The sequence below is a fragment of the Pseudoliparis swirei genome, chromosome 7, assembly GCF_029220125.1.
Source record: "Pseudoliparis swirei isolate HS2019 ecotype Mariana Trench chromosome 7, NWPU_hadal_v1, whole genome shotgun sequence".
NCBI lineage: Eukaryota > Metazoa > Chordata > Actinopteri > Perciformes > Liparidae > Pseudoliparis > Pseudoliparis swirei.
The window spans coordinates 5,915,310-5,927,939 of NC_079394.1; the positions used below are offsets into that span (position 1 = coordinate 5,915,310).

Here is a 12,630-nt window from a genome sequence, read left to right on the forward strand (position 1 = left end):
CAACTGCAGTGGCAGCTGCTGCACACCGCCCTACCCCACTCGAGCTTTCAGCCATGTTAGCATTCCTGAGCCTCACAAACACAAAACATCAGTGTCTCTTTACTTTAAAAGGAAAAGGGATTTGTGTGCATTGTTGCACTTGGCTTTCAAAAAAGCTCACTCTTCAGAAAATATTGATTATCGCAGGCCGGGGAGACAGTCTTATCTCACCTTTATCATAATGCTGTGGCAGCCTTTAGTCATATCCACATTTAAACAGTGTAATAGACCCACTCTGAATCGGCCCAGGAGGTCAAAGCAACTCCACCAAAAGAGAACAAAAAAGTTAATCACACAAATCCCCTGATGGAACTAAGACTTGACTCTCTTTCGGTCTCCAGAACAGATAAGCTATTAAGGGAATGGCTGCTCTATCTTCTCTTCAACATCACAGATTTGGAATTTTTACTCATTAGTGCAATCCATTATGACGATGCGGACTGGACACTTGGCCCGGATCAATGTGATGCTCCTACACTTTCTATTGATTCCCATCAAACAAGTGGACTGAAGAGACAGATTGAAAAGCAGATAAACAAGAAGCCAGCACTTTTAAAAGAGCGCTTTGCATTCTACAGAAATCACTTTCTATACCATGTGGAGCACAATAGCTGTTTTTATTGCAGAGTCCTGGCTGTTATGTTCAATATCCAAGTCAGAGGACAATACACCGGGGGGCAGGGTGGAGCTATAATGCCACACACACATAAGAAAAACACTATGCGGGTGGCAAGTCATTTTAAATAGTATGCAATGCTCTCCAAGTGCTGGTGTTTATATGTATGCATCGAGCATCCAACATGACCAACAGGTTAATTAATCAGCATCACACAACACTGGGTTACCGTTGCCCTCCTTGATGAGCGTGCTCTGGCGTAATAATCATTTATTTTATATAGCGCTTCTCAAGGCACCCGAAGTCGCTTTACAGAGTCCAGTAGTCATACACACACACAGTCATACCGGTGGTGGTAAGCTACATCAGTAGCCACAGCTGCCCTGGGGCAGACTGACGGAAGCGAGGCAGCCAATCAGCGCCTACGGCCCCTCCGACCACCACCAACATTCATGCACATCCATACGAACCGGGGTGAGGCTGCGGTGCATGTCTTTATGACGGTACCTTCGGAAAATCTTTGATGAAAAGAGAATCTACAGACGAAGGACAGTGTTGCTTTTAGGATTTTTTTAAAGCTTGAGCACATGTGACTGCAGTGTGGCAGAAATAAATTCCCGCAGTGAGGAAAAGGCTTTTAATCCTCACAAGGGGGTCTTGGATGATTCTGCCAGATACACTGCACAGCTGGAGAAATTATTAGGGCATGCTCACGGCTTTTATTTCCTCTGTTCATAATTCGACATTGAGAAGCTTGGTTTTGGATTCCTCACTTTCATCTCATATTTCAGGATGAGATCATTCACATCAATGACGCCAAAATGAATTTAGGCAGAGATGGCAAGTTGCTTAGATCATACCCACTGAAGTAGGTTTCTGCTACCTCCAGCACCAGTAGTGGTTATACTACTTATGGTACTTGTAACCAGTGAGCTGTATAATGCGAGCTTTTAAAGACACATCATCACCATCATGTCTCAGCTGGGAAGGCAGAAATATATGAGTCAGCAGGAGGAAAAAGAGCCGGCCAGTGTTCATGCTGCGATATAACAAAGTATTTTGAGCGAGGTTTCGCATGATGCAAAACAGTTGATGGTGGAAAGATTTTTTTCCTTTTTCTTTCTTTCACTCTCCACCAGTGTAAAGCCCACTTTAGTAAAGGAAGGCTGCTTCTTGTCAGACAAGCGCCCCCTGCTGGTAAACATCCGAACCATAGGGATCTTAGTGCAACCATTTTTTATGGACCCCAGATGATCGTCAGATATTTTCCATGTTGTAATAGCCCAAGCATACCAAAAATGGGGCAATAAGAGAATGCATTATACATTTTTCTCTGCCAGAATCCTCAAAAAGATGTAGAGGGGGGTTAGCTAATTGTGAAACTTGTAGGTGCACATCTTGCTGAGGTGTATTTTCCGACTGTATATATTCAATTGTCAAAAGATTGTTATTGTTTTCTTTTGCAGCCACAACTCCGGATATTCACTCCAGGATGCATGAATCACTGACGTCTTGATGAGAGAAAAAGGAAAAGAGTGGGTGCCTGTCTGATGTTGTTAAGAAGTGCAGAACAGACACAACACAGGCCCAGAGTATAACACATTAACAAAGCCACACAGGTTATTCCCCTGGATGAGCACTATTAATATGCTGCTACATTACAGGTATTCACAGTTCAGTGCACAACAGCTGATTGCAGTCTCTCTCTCTCTCAGTCATTAAAACGCAGTGGGAGAGAGAATGTAAACTTGCTTATCGTTATAAAGTGTTCTTTGGTCAGAGTTCAGCTGCTCTGGTTATTACAATCTACAGGTCCTTTTATGTACAGTAAAGGACTAGAAAGAGCAGCAGTCTATGACCGAGCCCAATCTTTCCAACTTGTGCTCCAGAGAAACGTAATTTATCGCCATCATTGGAAGAAAATATCAGCCTGACTCACCTTTTTCCGGGGCTGCCATTTCATCATATTTGTAAGCCAAAATTGAACAGCATTAAGATATTAGATGAGAATGGAATGCAGAGTCAAAGAAATCCAGAGCAGAAGTCATGCTGCCTCTCGACTTCCCTCAATTTTGCAGCAGATTTTCTCCAAGAAGCGATGCATGGTGCTGTGCGAGGCTCAGCTTTGCGGCAGTGTGTAGGAGAGACAGCTCAGTCAACACACATCATACACACCGGTTACATCCATAGTTGAGCTTGGAGAATAAATCAGAGACACATGGTGTCGACTGACTGTTTTTTTGGGGGTAAATGTTCTTGTGCGTAAATCCAAAGTATGAGTCCGTTATGAACCCACTCCCTCCTCACTTCGGCACGCAGGATCGGCGCCTCCAAAAGCAATCCGGGCTGTTTGTTGGGGGGAAAAAATAATCTTCAACTTTTTTTTCTCGAAATAAAGTCGTCCTGGTTGGTTGGCTACAGCGTTAGTCCGGCGCGCTACGTGTAGACTATGTCCAACACGTCCGCTTCGATCCAGAGGCGGCGACAGGGAGACGGAATGTGTTCCGAAATGCAGAAATATGCATCACAGTGGTTGAATCCCGTACGTTTTTCCAGCCGTCGATACGCACTTTTTTGAAAGTATTTGTTGAGAAACAGTCCAACAGAGCCCGGCGGAGACAGCGCGACAAGCAGGGAGCTTACTTTCAGGGGGAGGAGGGGGCACAACCACCCCAAAAAAAATCCCTGGAATTTCAGCGAGGAGCTCGAAGGATATCCTGATTCCAGCAACAAACTGGACTCCGGCTATATCAGATGACTTCCTTCCCTGCGCTCCTCCAGCTTTGCAGTTGGCAGCTTCGGAGCTGCGCTGGAGCTGAGCAGGCGGGAGGCCGCAGGGTCATAGCGCCGCCGGACACACGGGCGCCGAACAGTGCGCTTTACATTTACGCACCGAGCTGACGCCGCCGTGCAGACGCGAGGCAGGCTGCGGGTTTGGTTTGGTGTGTTGCTCAAGGACACATCGGCAGAAACTGAGCTATGGTTTGGTGGATTGCGGGTGGAACGTCCACGGGAACAAAGACAATCATACTTTACATATAACTGTATTTGTAACCACTATTACTACAACGCATTGTGTAGCAGGACCTATAATACACTATAGAGCCACTCAAAAAAACATCATGAAACCTTAACTAAAAGGACCATGTTTGCATTAATTACTTTTGCAAAACAAAAGGGAATGAGGTGCATCTGCTGAGCAAGTTTACATAAACCCTGCAATGCTACACAAGCTCATCACCGTTAAAACTTGTGTTAATGAGCTCATGGCATTCAAATAACATCACACTCCACTAACGCGCTGCCTTTATCTCTATAGAGGCTACCCTCCTTGATTATTTTAGTGGGAATTGTAGATTGAATCCTTGAAAATAAAAAGGCACGATTCACTAAGGACTGAGCGCCCTGGAGAAAACTAAAGCCCTGTTTGTGTACACTTTCCCTGTTTTCTCTTTCTGAGAGCAGCTGTCACAAATCATATAATGTGCAATATGTTACCCCACACAACCATCAGAGGCATTAATAACATTGCCAACGATTTTTGTTTGGCATTAATTGGCCGGAGCCTCTCCAGGCTTAAAAACATACTTGTTATCATTACATGTAGAAGTGGGCTGAATACAATTAGGACAGAGGTAGACAGAGAACATGGTTAATCTTGTAAGAAACCTCTCACCACAATCACTGCCAGGCAGAGAATGAAAATAGCGAAGGACAGTTACAACAGATCTGATGATGCTCAACCCATCTGCTGCAGCAGAAAAACTAAATATCCATCACTGGATATGTGACAGCATTGATGCAGTTACTACATTGTCCTCTATCCAAGAGGAATTATTTCACAGCAAGATAAAGTCAAAGGAATGGTCGATATTGAAACGAGGTGAAATCAGTTTTGAACAACGACTGTGTGATTTAAATTGGATTAGGTAATGGACTCTGTGGAGCTGCGAGTTGGTCAATAAGCTGGTGTCTTTTAGGGTCAGCTGGGTTGAGGTCCACCTAAAGGTCACTCAGATAACAAAAGACAAGTAGGAGGAGGGGGACAATCTGGCATATGGCCTTATGGACAAACTCCCGCTGTGCACAGTGAGTCTATGAGACACTGTGTGTCCACATGGGTGAACATGAACAAAATGCTCGACACTACCTCCGTACAGCCACAGCTGGCACCAAAGCAGAATAGCACTCTGGTCAAGCTCTGTGATCAAAGCACACATTTAGAGTCAAAGAGGAGTTATGTGTGTGCTTATGCGTGACAGTGTCTACATTTTTTTAAATAGATTACATCGCAGCACCTTTAGTCCTACTGCATGGCCAGCTAGCGACAGACTCCTGTATCCGAAGATACTTATATTTATGTTCCCTTTAAACCACACGCTCAGACACTGAAGTCCCGACATCTAAAACAGGTCCACACGAGCGATTGTTTCATAAAAGGCTGGTTTGATGATCAATCAAAGGCCACTTCAGCGTGCTGTTCAGCATCGGTCTGTTCCTAGTGAAGCCTGTCATCTGGCATCTCCATACAGAAGCAGGCTCCCTGTGCGTGCCTCTGCTTTCCCAATCAGAGCTGCACAGGAAATCAGACTCCAGCCTTCACAGGGAAACAAAAAAAAACTCTTTCATTTTCCACCACTTGGAGCCGTTTAAAAGTTTGCACTTCCTTTTCTTGTTCTTGCCAATCGTGCCCTCAAAAATTTATCCACTACATGTTGTGATCAGGCGCTGGTTTCATAAAGAGGGTTTAGAGCGGTTTCAAGAGTTACGTTTTGCTCTGACTCAGACAGCTCAACAAAAATAAAGAGTGACCCATGTTAAACAGCTGTAAAAAAAAAACTCATCAATGAAGAGCTGTGTTTCCAATGTCAGAGTCAACTCTCTGACAACTGACAAAAAGAGGAAAACGTGACTTATTTTGTGGTTTGCTAACAATACTCTAGACCAGTGGTTTGTAAATAGGGGTGTGTGTACCCCTGGGGGTACATGAAGGCACTCTATTTAAAATGAGTATCCATTAAAAAATCCTTCAAAAATAGGAGTTATTTAATAAATATTCAATTAATTATAAATGTTTGTTGATATATTATATTCTAAATCAGACACTGATGGCCCAGCGCTGTGTATTAGATATTTTTTCTAATCAAAAATGCATTGTGCCGGTTAGGGGGTATTTGGCTGTAAACATATATCACAGGGGGTACATTACTGAAAGAAGGTTGAGAACCACTGCTCTAGACTGAGCAATGTGAAGGGGAATAGTTTTTAGAGGTACCAGCAGCCCTTTAGGAATTGTTTATAGTTTTTTTACTGGTTCCCCGCGAGCCGATGCCTTTGCGGCCACTAATCTCCCTGGGGTCCTCAGAGAGGTCAAAACATAAAACAATACCAAACATGACGAAAAACAAACCGGTAAAGCAGTAAAGTCAGAATAGTTAAAATAGCACAGTCATACAGTCATTAGAAGACGAGGATGTTTATTATCAGAACGGACCGTAAACATTATGCATCCCTGACTTCTTCAAAGGCTCAGGAGGCTAGGAAGGCGACTGAGTTCTCGTCTTATTGTCAGTCTCAGGTCAGCCTTTCAGTGTTTTGAAAACAACAGTGTGTTCTCTGTATAGATTACATGAGCTAGTAACCGTGTGTTTGAGGAGGTTTCTTCTTGGCGATGGAGGTGTCATGTGAGCTGAGCCAGCATTCCTTGGGTGAGGGTTTGGGTGAAGAAATATTCAGGTTGCCTGATTCAATACTACATTTCTGAAAAAACACCAGAAGGCTATAGTGGAGTTTAATTTCCATGATTTAGTGAGAATCATGACAGGCAAGAGTGCATTCAGTATACGCAATATCTGTCCTGGAGTGGAGCGACCACCAGGGCCTGGACTTCTGGGGGCCCTCAGCAGGGTTTCATTTGGGTCGCCCCCCCCCCCCCCACCCCCTCATTGCAACATGTCGCCACTTCACATGGCACAGAACCAACTTCTGCATTGTAAAATAGTTATTACAAATAAGCATATATACATAAGTGGGACCTATTAGCAGCAACACTTCCCTTGTTTAACTCGACTGTACTTGTTCATTGGCCACAAACCCGATGAATGATCCTTCTCAGAGCCTTTTGCTGGATCTGGTTAAAGTCGGACGTGTATCTGAGGGTTCTGTTGTCATTGGAAGGGGCTGAATGTCCCCCGTCTTCATGTGCAAGATGTCCAAACGTAAAAAGGATATGACACCACCAAAAAGATGTGATGCACAGTCACCATGTTGTGCAACATCTGGCACAGTGATCAAATGACATAGAAAGACAAAGGAGCATTGTTGTAATGAAAAAGAAAAAGGGCAAAATTACTTCTAAAGTGTAAACATGTTGATAGGAACAATACGGTTGATCAGCAGTAACTGTAGTTTGGCGCACTAGTTTGGAAAACTATAGAAAAATAGTTTTTACTTCAATTGATTATGAGTATTACCCATACCATGGCATATTTGGGCTGTTGTTGGTCTAATGTTCCGCCTCTTTTGCTCTTCACCCGAAATGTTAATGTGCATTCAACCAAAGCGTGCTCAAACGTGATGTCAATGCTACTCGGGACATCAGAATCTCGTCCCGTTGCCTTCAGGCGTTTCGTATGAATGCAGAGGCTGTTCACAGACAATAAATGGCTTAGTCTACCCAAACTTTCTATTTTGCCTGTCTCTAAGCTGATTGTTTTGTCTCTATTTGTTGGCAAAAGTTGAAAGGTTTTGTTACATTTATATTTTGTTATCGATTTGAATCTTTTCTAGGGTCCCCCAGAGATCAGACGCTCATATCACTGAACGGGTAGAGCTGGCTACTGACATTTATTCACTTCATCACGAAATGTTAGAAGTAAAATGTCATTATAACTTAAATATTTCCATTTTTTTCTGCAGGCATGAACACTTAGTAGTTATAGCTCAGTGAGCCAGATTGACAGTTTAAATAGTTTTAATCTGCTGACCGTTTCCATTTATGATGGTCTGTGGATCCAGTGAAGTTTAATGTCGAACTGAAATCTTCCTTCCTGAAACCATCACATCTGGTGTGAGTAATACAGTTTTGTACACCGCTAACATCTGCCAGGATTTTTTTATTAACTGGACCTCACATTTTCAAAAGTGAATCAATCAGGTTGAAAGTCAGAAATTGTTTGGAAAAAAATAAAAAATAAAACTGTCAAGATAGTACTTTAGAGGCACAATAAGTAGGATGTGTCAGTTACGGTTTGTAAACACAACAATCAAAGTTATCGGCTCAACGAGGATCACAAAGCTCGCCACTGGGTGAAAGCCAACACCAGCTCCCTCTCTTTTTCAACCACTGTGTCCGCCATTTCCACAGCTTCCTCTTGGAGGCGTGCTTAATATCTAGCACCCGGTCGCTCCGTTTTTTGAGATCCACACCCAGAAATGTCAAGAACACAGAAAAATTAAAACATTAAAACATTTTCGCACACACATCTTTTTAGCAAAATCCTCATTGTGTTCTTACAAAAACAGACTAAAACATAATCTCCTTCTCAAGTCAAGACACTGGGGAGTCGCTGTGCGCTATCTGTCCCCTGTTCAAATAAACAACGTCCTTTTCAATACAAGGGCTGGATTTTGAAGAGAATACATTCTCCATGTTAAGAGCACAAAGACATGAACCCTTATGTCACACGCACATACATGCGTACATAGCGATATGCAATCGACTGTAATAATATGCACACATACAGTGCTGTCCAAGGTCTCAGTGCTTCCTGCTTGTTTGTTAAGTAGCATACATACATACAAAGACTAATAAAGTGAATACATAAATAAAAATACGACGACAACCATCAACGAGATGCACAATTCATAGAGTCAAAGGCCTTTAAAAACTAATCCATTATATGTACAACACTAGAATATAATATCATTTACAGTGTTTGACAGATTGCTTCCACTGTAAGACATGGCAGACGGATTAATCTGTTTTGAAATGCTTAACAACATTAGAATAAAAAAAAGTGTTGAACAGCAATGACACCCACCCACTCTGTTGTGCCCTATATCACCTAAAACAAATAACCCTCATCAGCATTCTGTCATCCACCTTTTTTACAGCGCTCTATTCTTGGATGATGTGTCAGAATTTAGCTTGCTATGGATCATGCGAGATGGGTGTGCATGAGAGTGTGTGTGTGTGTGTGTGTGTGTGTGTGTGTGTGTGTAGGTACATGCCTGCGCGTGTCTTAGTTGGAGCTTGGTGTTGATTAAGTGTCTGGAGCCTGGGGGGGTGGGGGGGGGAATAATGAGAGCCTCTAATTAATGAGCCTGTGCATATCTCAGAGTCACAGGTTCCTATCTGCAGAGAACAACTCCACCCACACCCACACACACACACACACACACACCTCAGTGCACCGTGGGGATGTTTCCCGGCTCTGCACAGCATCTTCTCCAGGGAAGCCCAGCTGGGAGTGTGTCGCTCTGGCTGCTGTCCCTGATAAGTGTCCTCTAATAGGGATGGATGGGGGTTAGAGAGGCCTGCTGCGAGAAGGTCACATGCATTGACCACCCAACAAGCAGAGGCTGACATTACGGGCCCTAAAAAACGTTTGCTAGGTCTTGCCATCGGGGAGAAGAGTGGTTCATCTTGAGGGTAGACTCACGGCAGAGCGAAGGAAAAACGCTCACTCACACCAAGTTAGGTGTCAAGTCCGTGTTCAGCTGGAAGCATCACTACTCACTGTGCACTTAAATAAACAGATCAAATAGTGGGATGTTTTGGTCTTGAATGGTAAAGGGTGTTTTGTAGAGTGTAAAGAATACGTATTTTACAAATTTCTTTCTTCAATGCCCTTAATTCTACATCTACTCAGAGATGTGCGATGCAGGAAGATTCCATCGCGCTCAACAGCGAGACCATCTAGAAGCACCAATTCTCATGCAGCCGGGGGGAAACATTCACTCACCGACATAGAGAGCCGAGTTCAATCCTGGAAGTGGTTAGCAAATACAAATGCCATTTCAAGTAGTTGGAAAAGGAGATGGCCAATAAAAGAAGGGTCTGAATGTGTATAGAAGGAGGCACATGGCCGTCTACAGCCTGCCCAATCCAAACAGGTAGCAGAGGCAAGGACTGCAACGCAGGAGGACTGATCGTATCATATTGGCAAAAAAAGAGGGAAGAAAATCGTGCTTAAAAAATGTAAAAACATAGAAGTAAACAAAATAATTGCTTCAGCATAATTGTATAAAAACAAAGCATCTCTCGATGTTAAAAGCTAAATGTGTCACTTTAACACAAAACATCACCTGTTTTCACTCTCGGAGCACTGTCTATTGTGTAAGTGAGCACTTTACCCATATCATCTGGGCTCATTATTCTACGTTGTGCTGACAGTTTAATATTTCGCGATAAACAACAACAACTTCTAAACAAATGTTAGTCACATTTGGTGTTAGTTTGACCACAAGCTAAGGAAACTGTCATCATTTAGCCATTTGTGGTGTGGTGTGTGTGTGGTGTGAATAACCCAATTTCCACCAATACACACTCGCATTTAGCCTTTCTTGCGGAAAATGTATTTCAAAATGCCCCCAAATGTCATTCAGTTTTTACCAGATTTGCTTCGACATAATTGAGTGAGCCTGAAGTAAGAACAAGTGTTAATTGTACACATAAAGGGATGATAATAACTGTATAAAAATGCAAAAAAATCTATAGCTTTTAGCTCCCCGACCGATAACCACAGGACAAAACTGCCAGATCTCGTGTGGATTGGAGTTAATTCCCTATTTGTGGGTTGACGGTATAAACATTGCTTACATCTAGATACAACAACGTTTATGCGATCTCCCAAACATTTAAACATTTATACTGAGGCCCCTGGTGTGGACATTTTTTTTCCTGATACAGCCAAAAGCTCAGAGAAAACAAAGTCCCTTATCTGTACCCTGTAATGTGCGCCAGTGAACATTTCTATTGAAAGCTCTTTCTTTTGAGACATTATAGTGTTTAATCAAGCATTCTTCCCAGAGTATGATAAAGGAATATGATTATGATCTTTTTCTCTTTAAGTCCCATCCTCTAATTTTCTCTTTTCTTTATTCTAATCCCAATTACACTAATGAAGAAAGGCTTGTTTATCCCCCGGAGTTGCTCAGGAGTAGATCTGTGTGAAGACATTATGCAAACAGAGGGACCTTTGCTTTAGAGATGTGTTTAATAATTCAGTGGTCCTGGACATGGATGAAACGGGCTCCAGCATATTGTTTAAATCAGGCTGGCAGTAAAATAGGCGCTGGGGTTTGACGTCTGTGGCAGGATCAATAATAACCGTGTTGCCACATACTCCGCTGCCTGAGACAGAGAGCCTGTGTGGTCCTGCTCAGTCTATGTACTAAACATAGAGACGGAGATGGACATTGGATTCAAATGTGCTTGTGTGTCTGCTTCCACGAAAACAAATACACGCACACAAACACACATAAAGACACACAAAAAGACACACAAAACCCTGCTGTGGTCAGACTCTCCCATCTCTAGTCCCTCATTTAGAAAACCTCAAAGCCAAACTCATACCTCTCTTTTTCAATTACCTTTCTTCCCACCATCGTCACCATGCCAAATCCATCTCAATTCTCCCACAGTCCCTTTTGTTCCTTTCTCTCTCCTATCAAATGTATTCATGTGTTGCCGTCACAGACACACAGCCATACACATGCACACACAGTCACACACCAAAATCTGGTTATCATAATATTCACATTAAAGCCACTATTTATGGCTGGTGATCTCTTGAACAGACTACATTAAGAGTGCCAATGTGAACTCCTCCGGAGCGTTTCGCTTGGTAGCTGTGGTTGTTAAAATATAGATTTATAAAAACTAAGTAGGGCTGAGCCAAAGCCAGACCAGATACTGCAGCTTTTACTTCAACAAAACATTTGCCTTCAACAATCAGGCTATAATACCTTAATACTTAAGGCTTATTATGCCAATGACAGCTCTGCCTGCTTTTACTAATCTAGCCCTGGGAGAGCGCATCAAATGTGAATTAACCCTTTTAAAGTGGGGCGGCAGGATTCAGTAATTACTCCATCCCTGAAAGTGAAAAGTATAAACACAAAGTTGTGGTATTGAGTAAATACTGTCGCATGAAGCCAGCGGGTACCGGTAGTTTCTGGTCACTGTTGTGAACGGAGTGGACCAGGCCACTCCTTAAATCACTGTGACTTCAGATCAAATGGGTTAAAGTAGGATTAGGATTAATGTGCTTTAGTAGAACAGGTGTTAATCCTTTAAATTAGCCCTGTAGCACAGGCAGGCCTCTCTTTCATCTCGCCGTACCTGACTTATGGGTTAGAATACCGAGAGCTCAGCTACGACAAAGGAGCGTTGGTGTTACCGAACAAGAATTAGTTGTCCTCCCTAACCCTGACTGCTCTGATAACGAGCCGCGCTCTAATGGATCAGCAAGATGCCTTCATTGGCATGCAGCAGGTGTTTTGAGAGTAGCCGAGTCAAACAGGCGTGCTCTCTGCTTGCTTTGAAGCGACGGTTGCGTTAAGCATGCTTTATGATTCGCGATATTAACGAGTGGCTCAAAGGTGCGACGAATACTTCCCCCGGAAATAAATCAACCTGTGTTATTGATACCCATCATGTAGACCAGGAGGCGATGCGGCAGGAGAGGGACGTCGTAGGGGGCTTGACTCCAATCCAAGGACAGGAACACTCCAGTCTTTCCTGTCAGACTTGTCAACACATGCTGCCTCTCACACACACCAGCTTCCACCCCGCCCCCCCCACGGCTGTAAAACCTCCTTGTCTTCGGTTTTCTACTCGAATCATCTTCAACCCAAACCCACTTCAGCTCACTTCAGCTCAGCTTCAGCCGAGAGTCCACAATGAAACTTGGTAAAAGCACGCTGGGATAAACTCTCCAGCTGGGACTCGTTCAGGCTGTAGCACACAT

At 43.2% G+C, this 12,630-nt stretch overlaps 1 protein-coding gene across 3 annotated transcripts in view; it reads right to left on the minus strand.

Annotated features, from left to right (window-relative positions):
* Positions 1-12,630, minus strand: part of ttc28 (tetratricopeptide repeat domain 28) — a 165,393-nt gene that overhangs the window by 113,446 nt on the left and 39,317 nt on the right. Inside the window, exon 1 of one of the 3 annotated variants that reach the window (XM_056418773.1) lies at positions 2,595-3,335. The exons of the other annotated variants lie outside the window; for them this stretch is intronic. Within the exon in view, the coding sequence (XP_056274748.1) occupies positions 2,595-2,621 (27 nt within the window). The 5' untranslated portion in view covers positions 2,622-3,335. Of the gene's footprint in view, positions 1-2,594; positions 3,336-12,630 lie in introns of those variants that run through there. 3 annotated transcript variants of the gene reach the window in all.